The sequence below is a fragment of the Esox lucius genome, chromosome 1, assembly GCF_011004845.1.
Source record: "Esox lucius isolate fEsoLuc1 chromosome 1, fEsoLuc1.pri, whole genome shotgun sequence".
In the NCBI taxonomy this organism is placed as follows: Eukaryota; Metazoa; Chordata; class Actinopteri; order Esociformes; family Esocidae; genus Esox; species Esox lucius.
The window spans coordinates 12431561-12454477 of record NC_047569.1 but is presented as its reverse complement, the minus strand read 5'-3'; the positions used below and the strand labels follow the sequence as shown (position 1 = coordinate 12454477).

Below are 22917 nucleotides of genomic sequence, written 5' to 3'. Positions count from 1 at the left end.
CAACTACCTGCAAAACATAAGTCTCAACGTCAACAGTGAAGAGGCGACTCCGGGATGCTGGCCTGCTAGGAATCTGTCTTTTTAATGTAATTTTTTATCTATAAAAACATAGCCAACAAGGAATTTGAACATTTACTATTTTAACACAAAATCTGTGTTAAAATAGGCACCCATTAATAATGTTGTATGTTTCGGGACTATGATGTATTGTTGACAAAATTACCGATCAGTCGGGATTGAATTTACTGTTTGGAAGTGCACATATCCCTCATAGCCTTTGTCTGTTAGCATCACAGCAATAGACGGGGCATTATATCAAAGTTTATTAAGCTTAAAGGGATAGTTGACCTTACACTGTAAACAGCCTATGGACATAGTATCACAGGAATAGATGCTTTGGTTTTGTTACCTGGCCATTAGTAATAGCATTTCTGTCACAAATACCATCCAAGACCAGCAACCTGTATTAGCATGGATTCATGTCAAACCTTGTCCACTGACTGCTTACAGGGTAAGGACACTGATGTGCAATTTTGTTATTTGAGTGAACCATCCCTTTAATAGAAGTCTTTCCTCTTGGATCAGTCGTTTTTCAAAGTAACTGAAAACAAGATTTCTAAAAACATAGTCGTTATGGTGGTATTGATTATTTTACAACTTCTTTCAGAGCCATTTCCTAAATTGAAGGACAGGTTGAAAATGTGAAGTATTGGACCTCTAGGACAGGATTTAAAAATTCACTCACTTTCAGACTAATCTTGTTTCCAGGCACGTCCGCTCTGCACAATATCCTGGAGACGAGGTTACCTACAGACTAATTGAACACAGCTTACAATGGGGTTTCCAAACCACCTCTTTGCGCAAGGTTTTTATTTTTCAACTAGATCATTTATTGTATCAGTTGTGCTAGTTTAGCGTGAAATGTCTTGGAGAGGACTGATTAAAACATTGGGAAACAATGGCCTATAACACATCACACAAGCACTCCAAATATTGTATTAAGAGCTCTGCTGTGATTCCATTGGCTGAATTCTCCAGGTCTTATCAAGGGCAATTCGTTTTATTTTTTTTTAACATTTTACATTGTCACAAAGTGCTTATACAGACTATTAATTCCACCAAAATATAACTGTAGACATTTTTAATACATACCACACTTTTTCTTCAAAACAAAGTGAAAATGTAAATTAAAGACCAATCTCTGATTTGAAATGTTATGAATGTAAAATAATTCAGGTCAGGTAAAGATATTTGATCAGATTTGTGAAAGGTCTGGACTGGGCGTAATTGGTGTGGCATTAATGTTCCTTTCGCAGAGATTTCACCTTGTTCTTGATAATCTTTAGGTAACCTGTTTTTTAGCTTGTTTTTTAATAATGGAATGTGAAGTCACATTGGTGCCAGTGTGGGTCCTCATTAGGCAGTGAGCACTTTCCTGAACTGAGGGAAAGGGGAATGATTCCAACTCGGTAAGTAGTTTGGCAGAGAATCCAACTGTATAGAAGTGTAAAATTCAATATCAGCTTTTAAGTTAACAATAAATCATTCCTCTAGGCAGGCCAATTTATTCATGGCCACATGCCCTTTGTATGTTAAGTGCATACATTGTTGATGATGTGGAATTAGCAGCTACACCAATTCCCAGGATTGAGTTTGGAAGTGAAATTATAAATTATATCTTTTTAGAAAGTGAGACCAAATAGGCCCAGGCTGTGGATGTTCTTTTCAACACAATGAGGCGCTGTGATAATGGATTAACGCCTCCTGGGAGGTCCTTATTAATTCTTCTGTGCTCAAGTGGAAATTGCTGGTGTTGATTTCTCTTTACAGGAGAGAAGGTGAAGGCAGAGGCAGGAAGTACCAGAGCCAAATAGTCTCTTTTGAACAAATAAAACGTGTCATTGTATGTTCTGGGACATACATTACACATTTTTGATGAGAGATCTCAACAAAAATAATTTGATTTGCAGTTTCCCTTGCTAACCATCATGGATAAAAATACGGTAAGACTTTTTCTATGCTCAGAAAATGTTGGGCTGTTTTATGTAAAGGAACAATTTGGGTTGACAGTGAATGTTTGAATTACTGATATAATCTGATATATACAGCAAGCTTTCAATATTATACAAAGAATATCTACAGTGCAGTATCTCATATTAAGATCCATTCAGTAGACTGCATATGAAAGCATTTTTAAGCATTTTGGCCAATTGAATGTAATTACTGTACATTAAAACGTGATATTGCCTCTCAGTCTGAAAAATGGCAGGCAATTGTGAACAAAAAACAACATTTCCCTTCGGAGCTGACAGCAGCTATTCAGGAGGACAAATCAGTTCTGGTGGGCAGCCTGCTATCCACGGGGGATGGCATTATCCGCCAACTGGATGAAGCTGAGGACCGTCTGTGGAGAGAAGCTCTGAACCTTTCCATCCGCCTGGGTAGCGAGGACACCTTCTCCACCCTGATGCTGGCTGTCAAGTTTGACTTCAGGCAGATTCACGAGGCGCTGCTGGTGGCTGTGGACACCAACCAGCCCTGGGTGGTCAAGAGGCTATTGGACAGGTTGGATCAGGAAAAGGGTAACAAGATGGATGTTCGCTCCTTCTCCATGGCCATATTTGACCACTCCATTGATGATTCTCAGTTTGCCCCCGGCGTGACCCCGCTGACGCTGGCCTGTCAGAAAGACCTGTATGAGATTGTCACCATGCTGACTACGAGAGGCCATGCCATCCCACTGCCACACTCCATCTCCTGTACCTGCTTGGAGTGTCGCAATGGGAGGCAGTATGATCTGCTGAAGTTCTCCCTGTCGCGTATCAACACCTACCGGGGACTTGCCAGCCGAGCATACCTCTCCATTGCAACAGAGGATCCCATGCTCAGTGCCTTCCGCCTCAGCCGCGAGCTCTGTAAGCTCTCCAAGAAGGAGCCTGAGTTCAAGGTATGAGGGGTTTCATGGTAAAAGTAAAAATATACAGGACTACTCTAAAAAGTTTGGACACACAGCCATTCAAGAGAAGTGTCCATATTTTTGACTGGTCTTACACATACAGGTGTATCTCCAAAAAGTTTGAATATCATGGGAAAGTATTTTTTTCCCCATAATTCAAATAAAAAGGTAACACTTTTTTAAAATGCAGCTGTATATGTAATTGTAGAAAACATATTTGAATTGATTCAGTATATGATTAACATTGCTTTTGGAACCAAATCAACTAATTTCTTTGTTTATTTTTGTTATATCATGTCTTAATTGACATGTGTTTATATGAAACATAATTTATGATTATTAGAATAAATGCTTTTAATGCTTTGAATCTTTTAATATTACATGCAATTGGAAATGATTGAAATACAATTTTCAAAGCAGTATGGTGGTTTAAATTTGCACACAACCTATGGTGAAGGTAGCTTCACCATATAGTGGCTGGGCAATGTGGGCATGGAAGCTCTAGGTACAGCAACAAACACTTCTTTTGACCACACACATACACAAAGTTTTTATTTCTTATGGATGAGCTGGGAGCACGTACAACATGTTGTATAGCCTACCTCAGGCAGAAAGGTAACATCGAACTTAGAGGTCTTATAATTACTAAAATCCAGTACATGATTAAAATGACTAAACAGTGAGGCTGTGGAATAATTGTAAGTTGAAAATCTTCACAATGAAGAACAATGTGTTCTTCAGCCTCAGTACCTGGGCCTGGAGGAGCTGTGTCAGGAGTTTGCAGTGGAGATGCTGGCCATGTGTCGGAACCAGAGTGAGGTCTCAACAATCCTGAACAACTGTGATGGAGATGAGCTGGATGAACAGACCTTTGAGGAGGGGATCCCAACCCTGTCTCGCCTGCGCCTGGCAGTGAATTACAATCAGAAACTGGTAGCGCTCTCTCCTCTACCAACTATTTCACGCTCCAACTAAATTATCCTCCTACTAAAAATGTTTACAACATGTACACTTTTTTCACTTCTACAAGTTTGTGACTCATCCAATATGCCAACAAGTGCTGTCGTCTATTTGGTGTGGAAACATCCCTGGGTGGAGGGGCGGCAAAACCCGTGGCAAACTCATGGTGTCTCTTGGGATCTTCTTCACCATGCCCTTTCTGTGTTTAATCTACTGGACAGCTCCAAAATCTAAGGTGAGCTGAGACAACCTAAAAATGAATTTCCTGACTGTTGCTTTCCAGGTGTGTTCTAAGGATTCTTTTCATTGCAGATTGGAAAGACTTTGAAGATACCAGTCATCAAATTCCTGTTGCACTCTTCCTCCTACCTTTGGTTTATAATTACTCTTCTGACGGAGTCAATCTTCATGGATCTGTATCGGCAGGAGTTTGCATCTCGCCAACAAAACCTCCTCCACAACTCTGTCCATATGATCTGGGTGGTCGGTAGGTCTAGTTGTTGTTGTTAATTTTGCATATGTATTGGAAGAGAAAGCCTTTTCTTAAACACACCTTCACATGCTAACAATGAAAATGTAACCCTAAGCCTAGACTTGGACTAAGATGGCGAGCTTGGTGGAAATGTTACGTTGGATACATTTTGAGTCTAGAAGTAGGGTTGATCTGCATCTGGGAAACTGGCCTTGAATGTTTACCATTGCGATATGGACATAACACTATCCTGCCCCAATAGGTTTCTTCTGGGGTGAATGTAAATGTGTGTGGTCTGAGGGTCTGAGGGGTTATTTCCGTGACTGGTGGAACGTTCTTGACATGATGGCGCTCAGCCTGTACCTAGCCTCCTTCGCTCTAAGAATCCTCATCTTGGCAGTCAGTCACTTTGTTTGTCAGGACCAAAACCGAGTTAAGGAGTGTGCCTACTTTACTCAAACAGGTGAGCCGTTTCAACAGCACATTGGTACTAAAATCTGGCCACAGCAAAATTCATACAACTTAATATCCTGTTACTTTGCTGTCTCTTATCCCATATCATCCTGGATCAAACCTCAATGGATCTTCATGTATGTATTCCCTGGTTTACTGCAGTACGTGATGAATGGTGGCAGGAAGACCCTCAGCTCATCTCAGAGATTCTGTTTGCAGTCACCAGCATGCTGAGCTTCACCCGCCTGGCCTACATCCTACCTACACATGAGTCTCTGGGGACATTGCAGATCTCCATTGGGAAAATGATTGACGACATGGCAAGGTAAGATATCGCCAGAAATCCTCTAGTCAGGACCCAGTATGATGTATTTGGAGATGATGTTACATAAGGTAATGATCAATCATCAAAATGAATATCTAATTAAAATATCTAAAATGCAACACCTGTTCACTGTTTCCCATTAGGTTTATGTTTGTCTTGATGATCATTGGAACAGCTTTTCTCTGTGGGCTTAATAATATCTACGTGCCGTATGTTACATCCCCATATCTTGGGCGGTAAGTCCACGTTCTAAGCTTCTAACCCAAAGCTTATGCCCAAAAATTTACAAAACTTTGTTAAATCTTTCATGTAACACCTTTCCTTTGGTTTTAGCTTCAATGACACCTTCAACTTTCTCTTCTGGACCATGTTTGGTATGGCTAATAAAGGCTATGTGGACATGCCAGAGTTTGTTCTGGCTGAGTTTGTAGGCAGGGTCCTGTACGGGGTCTATACTCTCATCATTGTCATTGTACTGCTCAACATGCTCATCGCCATGATAACAAACTCGTTTCAAAAAATTGAGGTAAGACAAATCTGTCAGTCATATCGACACACAGGCACAGCTGGCTAATAGTAGACCGTATGGATGTTTCTTCTTAAATGCTATCATTTTTATTCCGGTCAGGATGATGCTGATGTTGAATGGAAGTTTGCTCGTTCAAAGCTTTACTTAAGTTACTTCAGAGAGGGCTCCACTGTACCAGTACCCTTCAACCTCATCCCCTCTCCAAAGGCCTTGTTCTACATATTAAGGTAGGACAGGCTACTGACGGACACTTCTCTTCATCGCTTTATCATTATTGGTCATCAAGCCATTTAACAAATGTTTGTTTCTCCTTGTAACAGGGGCCTTTTCTATTGTTGCAACCCAGAACAAAAGAAAAATGAACCAGACTATCCCCCCATTGGCTCCGTGGTGGGTAATATAGACATTTAATCAAACTGACAACAGAAATAATTGGACACTGACACAAGTTTTGTTAGTTTGTCTGTTTACCAAAGTATCTTCAAGTTACAGTTAAATAATTCATATGGGCTTAAAGTGCAGTCTCTCAGCTTCAATTTGAGGGTATTCACAAGTGATTGGACAATTGACTCAAAAGCTGTTTCATGGACAGGTGTGGGCTATTCCTTTCTTATTACTTCATCAATTAAGCAGGTGAAAGGTCTGGAGTTGATTCCAGGTGTGGCATTAAAATTTGGAAGCTGTTGCTGTGAACCCACAACATGTGGTCAAAGGAGCTCTCAATGCAAGTGAAACAGCCCCTCCTCAGGCTGCAAAATAATGCATCAGAGAGATAGCAGGAACATTAGGAGTGACCAAATCAAGTTTGGTACATTCTGAGAAAAAAAGAATGCACCAGTGAGCTCTTAAAGACAAAAAAGCCTGGACAGTGGTGGATGATTGTAGGATCCTTTCCATGGTAAAGAAAAACCCCTTCACAACATCCAGCCAAGTGAAGAACACTTTCCAGTAGGTAGGCATATCATTATTCAAGTCTACCATAAAGAGAAGACTTCACAAGAGCAAATACAGAGGGTTCACCACAAGGCGAAAACCATTCAAAGGCCTCAAGAATAGAAAGAACAGATTATACTAGCCAAAAAACATCAAAAAAGCCAGCCCAGTTCTGGGAAAGTATTCTTTGGACAGATGAAACTAAGATCAACCTGTACCAAAATGATGGAAAGAAAAAAGTATGAAGAAGGCTTGGAACGGCTCATGATCTGAAGCATACCACATCATCTGTAAAACACGGTGGATAAAGCAGTGTGATGGCACTGTGTCACTAGTGTTTACTGATAATGTGACAGGAAACAAAAGCAGCCGGATGAAATTTGAAATGTATAGTGATATATTGTCTGCTCAAATTCTGCCAAATTCAGTAAAGTTGATTGGCCGGCGCTTCACTTTACAGGTGGACAATGACCCAAAGCATACTGTGAAAGCAACCCAGTAGTTTTTTAAGGCAAAGAAGTGGAATATTCGGCAAATGGCTGACTCAATCACCTGATCTCAACCCGATCTAGCATCCATTTCACTCACTAAATTTAAGGCAGAAAGACCCACAAACAAACAACATCTGAAGACAGCTGCAGTAAAGGCCTAGCAAAGCATCACAGAGGAGGAAACCCAGCGTTTGGTGATGTCCATGTTTTCCAGACTTCAAGCAGTCATTGCCTGCAAATGACACTCGACAAGTATTAAAAATGAAAATTCTATTTATGATTGTGTTAATTTGTCCAATTACATTTGAGCCCCTGAAAAAAAGTGGACAGTGAATGAAAATGGTTGCAACTCCTAAACGATTTATATGATATTTTTGTTCAACCCCTTAAATTTTAATTAAGTCTGCACTTCAGTTGCATCTCTGTTGTTTCATTTCAATTTCATTGTGGTGGCATAGAGCCAAATTATGAATATTGTGTCAGTGTCCAAATATTTCTGGACCTAACTGTATATACTAGGGCTGTCAAAGTTAACGCATGTGGATAATGTAAAATACTTAATGCCTTACATTTTTCATTTTTGAGCCTCAGAGACATTCATAGTTAGAGCTTGACTTCGGCCAGTACGGTATGTTTGCAGAGTGCAAGTCGGGGGTGTTACTTAACATGGATGTCCCTGAATATTAAGTTACACCCACAGAATATAAGGTCACGCCCACTGATGTTCAATATTGGTCAGTTTGGGGACATCCTGGGTAGTTTAGAAAGCTGCTGAGTGCAGTTATAATACAGAGACATGCATGCATACACATGCAGTCATACTTGCTATGCTTGCCATGGTCAATTTTTAAGTGGCCCTTGCTTGGTAATGTGATAGAGGGGCATCATTATGAGGTTGATGGTTGAGAATGCTGCTTATTGCAGTTACAATGTACACTTAAATCACACATCGTGTCTCAATGAACAAAATATATTAAAGATCAAAATATTTACTGTGCATTATGTAATTTGTTGAGAACAAAATGACAAAAAAATTGATGGAAACCAAAATCACCAACCGATTTAGGGCTGGATTCAAAATCTAAGTAAACAACTGAAATCACAGGCTGTTCCAACTTGCGTGAATTTCATCACGGCACCTCATAACGTGACTCAGTAGTTCATGTTTTATTTATCAAATCAGCGTCATCCTTTACCATTGGCTAGTTGGTGGAGGTCAGTCCAACCCATCATAGATATGCCTCCCCAGACCATCACTGAACCACCACAAACCGGTTATGCTGGATGATGTTGCAGGCAGCATAATGTTCACCACGGCATCTCCAGACTCTTTCACATCTGTCACATGTGCTCAGTGTGAACCTGCTCTCATCTGTGAAGAGAACGGGGTGCCAATAGTGGACCTACCAATTCTGGTGTTCTTTGGTGAATGCCAATCAAGCTGCACGGTGCTGGGCTGTGAGCACAGGTCCCACTAGAGGACGTTGGGCCCTCATGCCACCCTCGTGGAATTTGTTTCTGACAGTTTGATCAGATATATGTACACCAGTAGCCCACTGGTGTTCACTTTACAGGACTCTGGCAGTGGTCCTCCTGTTCCTCCTCGAACAAAGGAGCAGATACCGGTCCTGCTGCTGGGTTGATTACCTTCTACGGCCCTGTTCAGCTCTTCTCGTGTAACGGCCTGTCTCCTGGTATCTCTTCCATGTTCTTGAAACTGTACTTGGAGACACAGCAAACCTTCTTGCAATGGTACACATGGATGTGCCATCCTGGATGAGCTGGACTGGTGGTGCAACCTGAATGGGCTGCAGGTAAACTAGCAAAATGCAAAACTAGAGAAGAATCAGTCAGGAAGGATAGGGAAAGAGAAATTGTCTGTGTCCATCACCTGCAAAACCATTCCTTTTTCAGGGTTTTCTTGCTGTTGCCTCTCCAGTGCATCTGTTGTCACTTTCATTTACACCTAAACAGGTGACATTTATTCACAATCGCTCATGCTTCCTAACTGGACATATTTGAGCAGTGTAACTGATTTGATCTCTACATGGTACAAAGTGAAACTTGACACACTTTTGCACATGTTTGTAAAGGATTACCATTTATGCATTTTCCATAGATTCAACATATTACACAAATGAACATGCTGTGTAAGGTACACCTATGTACAACTTATTCTGTGTCAGCTAAACTGTTTTGAAGGTCCTTTGCAGAGACCTGCGTGTTCTGCTGTGTAGATCTGACCAGTTGTCATGCAGATCATTGTGATTCTTCTTCTTCCTTTGACTTGCATTGTTCAATTTAACAGCAATGTTCCAGAAAGTTGAAATTGGTAAATGGAAGTGTTGAATTTTCTATAGCCTGTTGTGGAAAGATTCACATTTCATATTGTACCAGTCAGGGCAACATCTGTTAACAGAAATTAATTTATCCAGGGCTGCCTGAAACTGATGTGGTTATGGACTTAAAACATTGTTGGAAGTAATACAAAAGTTTGGGATTGATTATCCGATCATTTTTCCCCTATCTTCAAGTTAATTCAATAGCATAAATTACTAGTAAAACAGGTGCACATTCTAAAATGTTGATTGATCGCGATTAACTACAGACGATTATGCAATTAATTTGATTATAAATTTGACTACTCCTCAACAAAATTCTATCTCAGAGGTTTACCAAGCATTTCTTGGACTTCTTGGCTTGGTTTTTGCTCTGACATGCACTGTGAGGTGTTGAATATCATATCGACAACTCTGCGCCTTTCTAAATCATATCCAATCATTTGAATTTGCCACAGGTGTACTCAAATCAGGTTCTATCCTTGATCATCTCAAGGATTATCAAATGACACAGAATGCATTTGAGCTCGACTTGGACTGTCATCGCAAAGAATCTGAATTTGTATGTACACTTTCATTTTCAATATATAAAAACACGTTTTCGCCTTGGCATATTGTGGTACTGGGTGTAGATTGAAGGCAATATATACAAGTATATTCAATACATAATTAATTAGGTTCATTACTCAACAAAATGTGGAGAAAGTGAAGGAGTCTGAATACTTTCCGAAAGGCACAATATATATATTTTTATTCAGACTCATACCACCAGCCAAGGCTGTTGACGGCTTTTCTGTCTTTTCCCTTCCAGTCTAACAGTACAACAAACACCAGTGGAGCGGAAGGGGAGGATCAGGCGCCATATCGTCTGCAGGTGGTCAAAGTGCTGGTTCAGCGTTACATAGAAGCAGCCCGCCGGGAGTTTAAAGAAGCAAAACGCAAAGGTGAAAGCACTGAATGTGGCCAAAGTCCTGTGGAAGTAACGTGACCTAGTCAGAACACCTAGTGCTATGTTTCTACAGCTCCAGAAAAAATGAAGAGACCACTGCACCTTTTTCTTTCCTTTCCAAAAAAGATGAAAAGGAAAAATTTTGAGTGAGGAGCAGGAGCGTTCAATTTGCAGTGGTCTCTTAAATTTTAACTCTTCTGTTCCTCGCTCAAAACCTTCCTTTTCAACTTTTTTGGAAAGGAAAGGAAAAGGTGCAGTGGTCTGGAGCTGTATATCTCATGGGTGTGTTTTTCTATTGAACAGATGTAGGAAACAGGATCACTGAGCTGAACAGGGTGATGGGGAGTCTTCATTCTGACACAAAGCAGTTCCATCAGAACCTGCTGCACAGAAAAGCCTTCGCTTTAAACAGCCATGGAGGCAACTTCCTGGGCAAGTACATCACAGGAGCAAAGAATAAATTCAAGAACTTTGATAAAAACGAGTCGATGCAGATTATCCGTGCTCCATTCCAAGTCACTATGCACCTCAGGGAGGGGGTGAAGAAAGAGGAAGGGATGAAGGAGGAGAAGAAAGAGGAGTGACAGCCCCAGAGGTGTTAACTGAGGAAATCGCCCACCCCCAAACAACAATGAGAGCTCCCCAGGCATCAGTGCCATGGTGAGCAGGAGTTCCTGGGGAGCGATACTGGGAGTAACAGCACACAGAGCAGTGGAGGAAAACAACACTGTGTAATAATGTTTTCACTCAGCCTTAGTTACAGAGCGCTGGCCAAAAACTGTATAACTTGCTGTAAAGGCTACAAAACAGCCATGCTTTTTTATCGTGTTAGTTGTCATAGTCAAACCTGGGTAACTTTACAAAAACACGTGTTGACTAATTATACATTTAATGAAAATATGGAAATGAGCAAAAACATCTACTGGTTGATTAAGTGAACAAAATAATTGCTCAGATAACCTGATCCTTAGGATAATTTAGTATTACATTTGCTGTGCCTTATGCATGAAAAAAAAATTGCCCATAAAATAAGTACAGTACTGTGGCGTCTGCTAATGAGCGGATGGCAAGAGAATAAATGACATCTTATTGTGACATTACCACATTGTAACAGGAAGCACACAAAATTGTTCTGCCATCATCTCTTGACTCAGTCATTTCGTCTTTCAATTAAAAGATTGACTGTGCTTTCCAGGCTCCAGGGTGTCAGTACAGGTTGCAGCTTGCTGTGTGCCTGCTGTTTGTGCCAGGCAAACTAAACCCCATGGGCCTTACCAGACACTCATTACCAGTGACCCAGAAGCCTCAATGAGCCTGTGAAGGGACTCCGCCTGGAACACCATGGACTTACAGTCAGTCCTAATACAATCCTTTTGGAGCAGAATTTGAATTGGGCAAATTATTTCACTTTATTATACTGCTCAATCATAAAAAAAAATTCATAAGGTTAATAGGAATGATTTAAGATGTTCACTGAGAGTCAAAAGTTTGGATACAGTTACCCATTTGCTAAGTGTGTCCAAACCTTTTAGGACCTTTTTGCTTTTTAATATCAGACGAAACAAAGACAGAAATGTTATGTCAGCTATTAAACAGACTCAATAAATGAGACCTGGGTTAAAGTGCTTTGTGTGAGTAGTTCCCAGTACAGCCGAGTCATGGTCCTCTTAGAGCTGATGGACTTCCTGGCCCTAGTGATGAAAAGACATGATGCCACAACTCCTGATAATACTCAGGATGATAAAAACGATTGGTGGAACTGCCACAGCCACAATTCCAGAGACCTGAGGAATGAAGAGCCCAATATGAACAAACACCAGAAGCACACACGGGCAAACCAATTGGGCCAGGGGTTCGTACACCACGCACCTTGATGGTGGCACCGTAGTCCGTCTGGAAAGACTGCAGATAGGCACTGAATATGGCAAGGCTGCAGGGCAAGTATGAATCTGTGGTGTCGTTCGAGTCTCTGCACCTGTGGTAATGTACAGGAGTTGTACAGTCAGAATGACCTAGCCAATTGACCGTAATAAACTCTAACCCCCTCAGGGTCGGATGCGTGGCATTTTACCGTCCGACAGGACATACCGGCGGTAAAGGGCAGCCGCCAGCTCGGTTTTATCTGCCATGTAATGCTGCGTCAGACCCAGTCCAGACAGCACGTACAGCGGTAACGTCTGCTCCTCTTGAACAAGGACGCCAAGACTGTACCAGCCCTGTAAGGGAAAACCGTGTGGACACACACCCGAGGGTGGAAGAGGGTTACCCGGGTCGGGGTTCACATGACGGGCAGATGAGGCGGACGGCGCAGTGGGCATACCTGTGGGTCATCCCTTAGTGCCGCTTGTTTGTACATTTCTGCGGCTGCCGCAACATCCCTTCGCCTCGACTCACGTCCTTCACGGAGCAGGTCACCCATCCGGATCAGGGCTGGATTGGGGGAAGACCACAGGGGTTCTCATCTACCTTGGGGGCAACGGGAGGGTCAACGCAGACGGTTCACGTCGGAGACAACTTACCGTAAGGATCCGGTTCCTGGGTCTGAACCGTCAGGTTGTAGTATCGCTTCATACACCGGGCGGCAAACATGGCATCCAGAAAACCTCCCTTTGGAAAAGGTCGGTTAGAATAAGGCGCTTTTGCCACACGCCGACGTCGCACGGTAATTAAGCACTTATTTACAACCGCTGACTGTGTAAACAGGTTTCACCGATCCGACTCACCGGATTTTGTTCACATAAATACGCCACGTTGAACTGGGCGACGGCAAATCCAGACTCAGCCGCCATCAGGAAATGTAATAATGCCATTAAGCTGTAAAATAAGAGAGTGACTTTAACCCAACCACAGTCGTGTCAAGTTACGAAGGGTTCCAACCAGGGAACTTCACCTGGTCTCAGAATTTAAATACCTTGGGGTAGTCCTTGATTCAACACTCTGCTTCAAAAGTCATGTAAAAAAAGTAGCAAAGGTTGTCAAATTTAATCTTCTAAATTTTTGGCACATTAATAATTTAACTATGGGTGCTGCTAAAACATATTTTTATTCAATGATTATTTCTCATTTTGATTACTGTTTGACTACCTGGTCTCTTGCCTGCCCCACAACACTTAAAACCATAGAAAGCCTTTATAAAAAGGCATTAAAAACATTAGATAAAAAACCGCTATCCCACCACCACTGTCAAGTTTTAAAAAAACATAGACTATTGAATTTTCTAAATATGATTAATTTAAAAATGGCCTGTTTGATATACAAGGTCCTTCACTCCCTCGCTCCGCCACCTCTGAAGGACTTTATTAAATCTAAAGAAAATTCTTTGAGGATCACGCGAGCCTCTACCAGAGGAGACTTGATAATACCTCACAGGTGTACCACCTTCGGTCAGACGGTCCTGTCTGTCCGGGGTGGGAACCTGTGGAATAGTCTTCCTCTAACATTAAGAGAATGTACTACATATAGCTCTTTTAAAGTCCAGTTGAAGAAATGGCTATGGGAAAATCAAAGTTGCACACATTAGTATATGTTTTATCCTTTTTTAAATTGTTTTACTTTGTAATGTGTATATGGATTAGTGTTTGTGAAGTTGAATGTAGTTTTGTGTGAATATTGTATATAGGATTTAGCAAATTTATGAACTGACTGTAGATGTAAATTTTATTTTGCAATGTTTTTGTGAGCTGTGTGATCTTAGCTCGTGGGACTACGGATGGAAATTAGCCCTTGGCTATAATCCGGCATTTTTACATGCATGTACTCCATGTCTTGTTCATTAACATGCACTGTCCCAATCAAATAAAAGTAAAAAAAACAAAAAAAAAAACAACAACAGAGATGGTCACCTGTCTCCTCGGAAATAAGAATCCAGAGCATTCCTCAGGACCATTCCCAGGTGTCCATTGTGCTCGGCAGCCCACTTTGCCCATCTGGGGTAAAAGGAGAGACTGGTCGGCAAGTGAGGACAAAGTGAAACTTAAAAACAGCCAAAACAAAAGCATGAATAATTGAGTGACTTACAACACGGCATCCGCAGGGCGCCTACTGACTTGGCCGGGAATCCCAGTGGTCCACATGTTAGCCAGTTGAATGGAACCATCCACATTTCCTCTCTGGGCAGACTTAAGATAGTAAGTATAGGCTGTGAACTAAGGAAAGACAAAAGAGTTTATTATTTAAAGCAAGTATATTAGATCACGCTCTGTGCCAAGAAGTTTCTACGGGAATCGCCCTGGGCATATTAACAGTTGACCCGACCTTGTCTGCCGCTTTCCCAGGATACAGGCCTTCGGAGTACATGACACCCAGATTCATTGCAGCATCTGAGCTGCCTTGTTTATCAGCCAGTTCCCAAAGCTCCACTGCCTGCTTGTAGTCTTTCTCAAACTGTTCATAGTACCAGGCGAGGGCATTGATTGCTGGGGTAAAACCCTACGGAAGAGAATACCATGATGGTCTCTGACAAAGCTCCATGGCATCGTGGTCATTCCATACACGCGACAGCTACATCTTGACTAACCTGCTTTACCGCTTTCTTCAGGAAACTGACAGCCTTTGGGACGTCTTTCTTCACTCCTTGACCCTTTAAAGTAAAATAATGAATTCCCACAACAGAAAAACATTGTTGCTGGTCCTAGCCGACAATTGGGTATTTAAAAATTGGACTAAAAAGAGAGAGTTCAAAAAGAACAAATCGTTCGCAAACTCCACATCAGTACTGAGGCAGACCTGCATGAGGACTATGGCATAGTCATACATGGACACTGGGTCCCCCAGGCGGACAGCGCCTCTCTCGTAGTGTCTGACAGCAGTCTGGATGTCTGGAGACACACCCTGCTGGCCCCAGAACAACATTCTGGCCACTGCTTGCTGGGGGGGGGAGCATTTCAATGGTTATTAAGGTCTATTTTGCGCAGAAGACTTCTTGTGGTTATGTTATATGCTCAAAATATATCAATAAATCAGATGCCCGCAGGGCATAGCACCTCGGCGTCTGCAGCTCCGTTCCGGGCCTGGAGTTTTAACCAGTGGAAGATGTCATGGTTTTCATTTGTTTGGAGCCTCAGCACCTCCTCGTTGTTCAGGTAAATATGCTCCACAAATTTCTACAGTTCAGACATAAATGATGTAATTCAGTACTAGCAACTTCCAGACTCATTAAATCAGATGTTTTTGGATTTTACAATAAATGTACAGGCGGAGATTAATTCAAGCCGGACAAAGCAGTACCTGCTGGGGAGATGGGCGTTGCCGGTCGACAGAGGTCTGCTTGGCAATGTTAGAGTAGTAGGCATAGGCCAGGTCAATGTCTGGGGGGAAGCCATGCTCACCTAGCCAGTGCAGGTGCCCAAGACGCAGCAGGGCCAGTCTCCAGTCCTTCTGGGCTGAAAGCAGAGACATGAGCCATGCCTGGAGGACGTGGGGAAGACGAGACATGCAGAGTTTAAATGGGGAGGTTTTTCCTGGCCCGAGTCACTAGTGAAGACGCGCAAGTTCTCCCACTCACTCACTCACTCACCCACCCACCTTATTGGGCTGTCTCTCCACGCCCAGACCTGAGCTGTAGAGCACTGACGACAAGTGTAAAGCTCTGTTGTTCCCCAGACAGCCAGCTTGCAGCAAATGGGGCATTATCCTTCTAACCACTCCAGTTGATCCGCTGTTTGCCCCACTCATCTTACGCACAGACAAGGAGTACAGAGTCCTGCCCACTGATGCTAGATCTACCTTCCTGCTGTCTGAGTATACATTTAAACATACAACTGTGAGAGAACATTTGTCAGATTTGAATGAAATTATTGTGTTAAGTGGTGTAGAAAAACATAAGACCAGCTCTTACCACGCTTCGAGGCCAGGATCTCGGCCAACCTTAATGCATATACTCTTTTATGGGCTGCAGGTGCCTCCCAAGACATACACTGGTGCGTTACAACTAGAAGATCTTTAAAAGTCCATCCAGGATAAGCAACCATACAGTTCTCTAGAAAACAAAAGTTCTCTCATTTCGGACGAAGACACAAGAGTTGCACGCTAGAGGATATTTAATACACCATCATGCCATCTAGTGGAAATTAAAGGTCATTACCTTTCTCTCTGGCTCTCTGTAAATATCCATTCAATTTGACTTGAAGCTCCAACTGAAACTCTTGACAGGATTGTAGCCATCCGGTCAAATTTAGACCCCTAATATGCTCTGGAACGATGACTTCAGACTGTGGGAGAAAAGGGAATACAGGTGTAATATGTTATGTTTAACTAATGGGTTTTAGATGTTTCTGTTCATGGACTTACCGGGCTAACGGCGGGTATTCTGTTACGATAGTACACCAATGGTCCGTAATACCCTTCAATTCCTTCTGTAAATTGACCTCCACCAATCACAAAGTAACCATCGGTATCATCCATGTATAAGGAATCACTGAACCTGTAACAGTTCAACATTAAAAATGGATGTGTTTATATACTGTACGTGCAAAACATTTAAGCAGAATCACTATTTCACCTCAGTTTGTCATTAAATTCCAAGATTGAAAGCGTGTGATTTTAATGACATGGGGAAAAATGCGTCCTTAATCTCTTCCTTACATGCGTTTTGCAGTATGAAACAAACGTTGCTGCCCATATATGCACACCATGTTGATATCCACCTAAAACAAATCCAAAAGAGAGTGGCGTTATTGTTGCAGTAGTATTCTGGTTTGACTGATGGTTTGAGGTTGACACTAATTTCCTTTGTACTATGGGTTTGTGTTATTACTGACCGTTCTGCCACGCAGCTCTACGTTAATGTGGCACCATCGACTGAGCGGCACATAGAATGGACTGAGGAACGCTGAAGACATCCCAGACTCCCAATGCATCTGGACATGCAACTGGCCTATAGAAAGGGAGGGGGTGGAAGAACAAGCTAAAGGTTAGGTACCAGGCTCATTCACTGGGACATCTAATCCATATCATCATGCATTTTGTGATAAATGCACTAAATGTGGCACATATGTATGAACATTTGACACTGAGAAAAATAGACAGAAAAAGGTTGAGTTATGATGCCATGACATATTAGCACAATACTACTAATAATTATGAAGTATAGTTTTCAGATACTTTGAAAACTGTCTGCCTCACCACCCGAGAGCCAAATCTGGGGAGACTCCATATCAAGTTTCTTTCAGGGTACATTAATTTACATACTGACTTTGGTTCTCTTATCACAAAATACATGAGCTTAGCCACCCTAAAAAGTGAGAACAGAAGGTACTGTCTGACTTTACCTGAACTCGTAAGAAACAAAGTGGGTGTGGCATAGTTGTTTTCTGAATCTATATGGTGAAAGATAGAACATACATCTTTCTGGCAGTGATGGTTTAGGAATACCCAGATGGAGAATGTACACCTAGCCACAATAGAGAAAAAAGGTGAAAATGGCATACTATATTAATATAATCCTCCATTAATATCCACCAACATCAAATCCACGACTATCGGAGCACACATACAGAACAGATTAATACTGGCCTTACCATGGAAAAGAAATAGATTTTTGCCGTAACTGCTCCAGGACCTTGCTGCTAAATGAAGTAATGGTTTTGGTGATGCCAAAGTTCTCTCCAGTTGAAGCATACATGGAGGACAGCAAACACACAGTCTCTAAATGGGGAATTATTTTGTATACAAATTAGAAATGCTAGGATGTAAAAAGGTCTACACAATGTTTGTCATAGTTAATAGCGTAAATATATAGGACACCAAATACTGAGATATCTTAATTACCTTGTTCCAAGGGGCATTGTGAGACGGAGGTCCTGTCGGTTAGCCATAGCATTTGTGTAGCCCAAGCCGGGCAGAGCTGATGATGCTTCAGCGGGCGACTGAGTGGTGGTGTGGGATGAAAGATGACCACATCAGTGGCCTGAGCTGACCTGTAACTGTCCTCAGATCCATCCTTGCTGACTGAGGCACGCAGCATTCCACTGAGTACCCACTGAGAGTCCGGGAAAACCCAGTCGGGCCGGTACACCAACCAGTCAGGGAGGCTCATAAGCAGAGTCCTAAGCCGATCCAGACCTGGCTTACAACGCCAATGCCTCTGGAATACCCTAGAAGTTAGTCCAGTGTCATAAGACAGCAGGCACTCCACCCGCACCACAGCCGGTTTGGAACAGGAGTACAACACTTTCAAGGAGTAGCCAGACACAGGTATGGCTGGAGGATTCAGGAACAGTACATTGTCGTCTAAACACCAAACCATCTGTTTGTACGGAACAGAAAAGCCAGCAAGATGCTATGTTAATCTAAAGTATAGCCACATAACTTGACAGGAATTATGAGAATCCATCAAACATATCCTACCTGCAAACTGAGGTGAAACAATAAATACCACTTATCCAGGTTACGTTTGCTCATTGTCCAAGAAAGGTCTGTTAATTTAAGACAGTAAATTAAAAATATGTTTAAGTGCCTTCATTCTGAGAAGTACACAATAGAGATAGATGTTACCAGTAAAAATGCAAATAAAGCAAGCATTGCCAAATATAATAAAGACCAAGATGCATTTCAGTGACTAGAACCCGGACAGATATCCTGTTCTGTCCACAGGTACTTAAGTAAATATTGAAATGCTCATTCAGCTCCACCTGTTAAAATTACTCATTTAGATGTCACATGATGAAAAGATAAACAGTATTGTTTGATAGGCAGGTGTAGTCAAAAAAGCTCAAACTTAATGGCAAATTTCATGGGGAACGCTAAAATGTACACACCTCATGTTACACTTATGGGAGAAGTAGTTCACTACCTACAGTACAATCTACCATATATTAATATGAAATGTATTTCACTGTGAATAATCACTCTTTCCAGTCCAATGACACTAGAAAGTGTCATTTATATCCTATTAAAACATAACTATTTTCAGTTAGAATTAAGTCTGATGCCAAAAAAATAAAACTATCGCCAACTTCACAAAAACGTCCTTTAGTAAAACACTACAAAAACAATGCCAGGCTATAAACCACCAAGCCACTGCAAAATTGTATTAAAATCTTTAAGACCAAACCGCTCGTATTTCTACCACTGCGATGAGAATTGCAGTGCCACCCTTCCCCCCTTTTCACAGCAACACAAAGAAAAAAGTATTTTCATTCAAAATAGTTTATTGCTATCATGCAGGAGTGCCGTAGGTTTAGAGAGAACATCACAGAAAATGCAAAATTAGGTTTCATTTTTTACTTTGTACAAATATATGTATTCATAAATAGAAGCTCAAAAGGGGAAGCCAGGAGTTGGAGGGGTGGATGGGGCGGGGTCATAATGCTCAAGTGGATCTCCTCAAGCCCGTTATTGATGTTACAGCTGTGGACATGCATCAAGAACAACATAGTGCAGTATACTGGCACGCAGAGACCTACACGCACACACGCGCGTGCGTGCGTACATTACAGTTTCATCGTGCAAAAGAGGTACAAATCACACTTTTCAAAAGTACCAGTAGGAAGTTAATGTTTTCAACTGCTAAAAGAAAACATTTCATTTTCACCCATACCATCAATCACACTGTGTGGGGCCTGCATTGGGGGCTGATGGTGTCATTTGCAGCGCTGCTGTGTGTATATTCATACAGAGAGCAGGCTAATCGTTTAGGAATGCAGTGCCATCGCTTTGTATGCCATGTGTGCTCTCTCCAAAATAATTAACAGTAAGTGAGTTAATTACACTGACCTGTAGATAACATTCCTGTTACTGTGTGCTTGACAATATACTATGTGAGCTAAGGTAAAGAGACCCATTTACAATAAAAGAAGAAGCAAACACCAATCCGAAATGCTCTACACACAACTGGAAGGCTAGAGGTATATGAATGCACCCTATGACTCCGTGCTTGAAACTTTGTTGGTGACAGAATGTTAAATTGATCATCCATTTTTGTTTGGGGTCCCCAGATATAAACTGAAGGCAGTGCTACTCATTCTAAAGCTGCCTTTAAATGTTCAACATACAGAACATAGAGCTGTTGAAAAGAATAAAGGCCTCTGACCTGAGTCTTTGGTTTGGCACTTAAAAGATAAGCTTCTCCAGAAATCTACTCCCAGCCCTCATAAGGATTCCTGTGATCCCTCCTAAAACAGTTACAAAGTAGACTGATATGAAGTTTAGCATATTTTGAAGTTCACTCCAATAAACATTTACAGTGACACAAATTCCATATTCTTTAAGTAGTCAATATAACAGCAATATCTTGATAAATTGTCATTATATTAAAGGACTTCAGTCAGGAACTATTACGTTTTGTTCGAATACATAGACGGCATATTTTGTCAAGGCTGCGCGTGTTCTCGGTTTTCAATCAAGTTAGAACCTCTGCTGGCAACGGTGCAATACCCCAGGACAATGTTTGCCTGCTGTGTGTGTGACTGGTCCTGCCATTACACTCAGGGGTTAAATTGGGATATAAAGTATCCTATCCACCTACAGAAAATAGCCCAATATTGATTGGTCCATATTAATCAGTCAGCAATGCTATATAGCAATAAGCATACTAAACTTACAAGAGCACATATCATAGTGTTTATTAACACTCTTCTGTAATCGACAGACAGGCAGTATATGACATTTCTGTTGATGGACTTACTATGATTAAGCCAAAGGCTCTCTCTTAACGATGCACTAGAGATTTTGTCATTTCTCCAAATAGTCGTGAAAGTGGTGCTTATGAGCCAAAAAGGGTCCCCTTTTTTGTATACTACATCATAAAGTAATACATCAAATATTGATATTTGTGTGTTTGTGTAACTCATATGCTACAAACCCAAATGATAACTTATCATCCCCAACTGGTCTGCTTAAGATTCCCGGAATGCATTTTTAAGATGTGTCCTGTGAAGTGACTTAGCATGCATGATTTGCTGTTTGTAGGATTCACCATTTGAATATGCCTTGAGAGGAATGTTTTTTCCCAAAATAGCATGCGACATGCTGAAAAATGTAATAGCTAAGCTAAACTGTATGCTACTATGGGCTTGTCGGACCCCGCTGTGGGTTATTTAAGCCTGTTGTCTCAGAAACAGAGCATGGAATTGGACCCAGCCCAATTTAACCCCTGGTTTTACAGCTAACACTGACATGTAAGACCGCGTATTAGCACAATTGACTCGGGAGGTTTTGAGTTGTTGTTCAGCCCTTTTCAGCCCCCCCCTCACCATTGACCAACACTGGCTACCATAAGCCACTACCTTTAAACGCTATATGTCCATCTGACACAATCTTTTGTCAAAATAAACACAAAGAGGTCGGGGATTAACAGAAAACAACAGCCAAGTTTACGTGTTGTCTAAGCAGAATAGAGTCAAGATCCAAGCAAACATCTAGGAGCATTCAGAGAAGATCAGTCAAACAAAGTTGAATCCATGCAAAACTGTAAAACAAATAAATCCACGCTAGACTCCCATTTCCCTTTGAGACACTGGCACCTTCTCCTGCAGAATAAATAGGGCTTTACATTCCAATATACAATCCCACCCATTCCCAACATATCATTCAACAAAAAAAAAAGGCGAAAAACTATATAATCAAATAGCTGGTTGCTTCCACAATTCCTCAGAAAAAGTACCTACAAAACCATGTAAAAGGCAAAGATTTGCACTTTCGTCTGTGACCAGTGAATAACCCCGAACTTTTCCAAAACGATAACGATAATAATAAAGAGAAGCAGCTTTGACAGCTCTTTGAACAGTCTTTAAAAGCCCTTGTTATCATTTCTTCTGTTTTTTGAAGATCTTAAAGGTATGTTTCTTGCGGCTGGCGATGGAGTCCGTGTCTTCTCCCGTGGAGCCGCTGTCTTCCTCGAGGGGGCTCTTCTTGGAGGACAGCTGGGGGATGCGACTGTTAACCTTGGCCCCTGCAGCCCCCGGCTGTCCCCCGGTGGGGGACGGGGTGTCAGCATCAGTGGAGTTGGGACTGAGGGAGCGTGAAGACTCAGACATGGACAGCCCAACGTCTGTCTCCCCGTGGCTGGACGACTTGTCGACGCCGTACACCTTCTTCATCAGAATGGGGCTGTCTGGCATCGGCTCGGCCTGGACCCCCCCGTCGTGGACGCGGTTCCCCCCGTTAGGGGTGTGGGCATGCGTGAGGGGCTCATCGTAGGTAGAACGGATGGGGGGGCCGTGCAGGAGGGAGGTGGGTTTAACCGGGTGGCCCTTGGAGCTGTAGGCCGACAGTCGATCACCAATCTGGGAGAGGGACAGCGAGGAGTCGGAGTCGGAGCGGTTCAGTTCCCTGCGGATGAATGGAAGTCAGTCAGTGGAGGAAGACTGAGGGACAGTGAGGCCCCGCCCAGAGACAATCTGTCCACCCCCAAGGCGCTTTCAAAAGATCAAAACAACTGGACCGATTCTGCCCACTGATGGATGATGTGGCATTTCCACCACTAGGTGGAACACATACACCTTTGCAGACTTAAGAACTAGAAGGTAAAGCCTTTTGGGGTGCCAATGTGTTTGAAGGCTAGGGATCTTC

General features: G+C 42.1%; 3 protein-coding genes across 7 annotated transcripts in view; 1 reads left to right on the top strand and 2 right to left on the bottom strand.

Annotated features, from left to right (window-relative positions):
* The first annotated feature begins 1988 nt into the window (after positions 1 to 1988).
* On the top strand, positions 1989 to 11015 carry trpc2a (transient receptor potential cation channel subfamily C member 2a). Its single transcript, XM_010892865.3, has 13 exons — positions 1989 to 2003; positions 2255 to 2947; positions 3698 to 3889; positions 3987 to 4151; positions 4229 to 4403; positions 4651 to 4851; positions 5004 to 5166; positions 5310 to 5402; positions 5500 to 5692; positions 5795 to 5922; positions 6016 to 6085; positions 10270 to 10402; positions 10711 to 11015. Exons 1-13 carry the CDS (start codon positions 1989 to 1991, stop codon positions 10989 to 10991), a joined length of 2502 nt encoding a protein of 833 aa, XP_010891167.2. The 3' UTR covers positions 10992 to 11015.
* On the bottom strand, positions 11002 to 19129 carry LOC105023562 (protein sel-1 homolog 3). Of its 2 annotated transcripts, none has more exons than XM_020055128.2 (23): positions 18754 to 19129; positions 18175 to 18652; positions 17925 to 18051; positions 17676 to 17797; positions 17166 to 17281; positions 16990 to 17051; positions 16696 to 16828; positions 16490 to 16616; positions 16244 to 16384; positions 15931 to 16166; positions 15634 to 15813; positions 15390 to 15509; positions 15133 to 15273; positions 14924 to 14986; positions 14662 to 14835; positions 14425 to 14552; positions 14250 to 14333; positions 13131 to 13221; positions 12927 to 13014; positions 12728 to 12837; positions 12496 to 12623; positions 12277 to 12382; positions 11002 to 12191 (listed from the first exon to the last, which is right to left on the bottom strand). In XM_020055128.2, exons 1-23 carry the CDS (start codon positions 18805 to 18807, stop codon positions 12099 to 12101), a joined length of 3102 nt encoding a protein of 1033 aa, XP_019910687.2. In that variant the 5' UTR covers positions 18808 to 19129; the 3' UTR covers positions 11002 to 12098. The 2 variants fall into 2 exon arrangements, with proteins under 2 accessions (XP_019910687.2, XP_010891169.3); XM_010892867.4 differs by having other exon boundaries at positions 11003 to 12191; positions 15931 to 16142.
* A 409-nt stretch (positions 19130 to 19538) lies between these two features.
* Positions 19539 to 22917, bottom strand: part of stim1a (stromal interaction molecule 1a) — a 34743-nt gene continuing 31364 nt past the window's right edge. For 3 of the 4 annotated variants that reach the window (XM_029122312.2, XM_034291605.1, XM_034291608.1), the window contains one exon: positions 19539 to 22677. In XM_029122312.2, coding sequence (XP_028978145.2) covers positions 22152 to 22677 — 526 coding nt within the window. In that variant the 3' untranslated portion in view covers positions 19539 to 22151. The remainder of the gene's footprint in view (positions 22678 to 22917) is intronic. The other variant, XM_010892864.4, reaches the window with a different exon arrangement.

Coding starts and splice junctions, on each gene's coding strand:
- trpc2a (XM_010892865.3), top strand. Junction 5,403..5,499: donor ACATCCCCATATCTTGGGCG/GTAAGTCCACGT, acceptor CTTTGGTTTTAG/CTTCAATGACACCTTCAACT. Junction 6,086..10,269: donor ATCCCCCCATTGGCTCCGTG/GTGGGTAATATA, acceptor TTTCCCTTCCAG/TCTAACAGTACAACAAACAC.
- LOC105023562 (XM_020055128.2), bottom strand. CDS start 18,807: ATGAGCAAACGTAACCTGGATAAGTGGTATTTATTGTTTCACCTCAGT. Junction 16,829..16,989: donor TTTCATACTGCAAAACGCAT/GTAAGGAAGAGA, acceptor GAACTGTTACAG/GTTCAGTGATTCCTTATACA. Junction 14,553..14,661: donor CTGGGAAAGCGGCAGACAAG/GTCGGGTCAACT, acceptor GTCTTTCCTTAG/TTCACAGCCTATACTTACTA.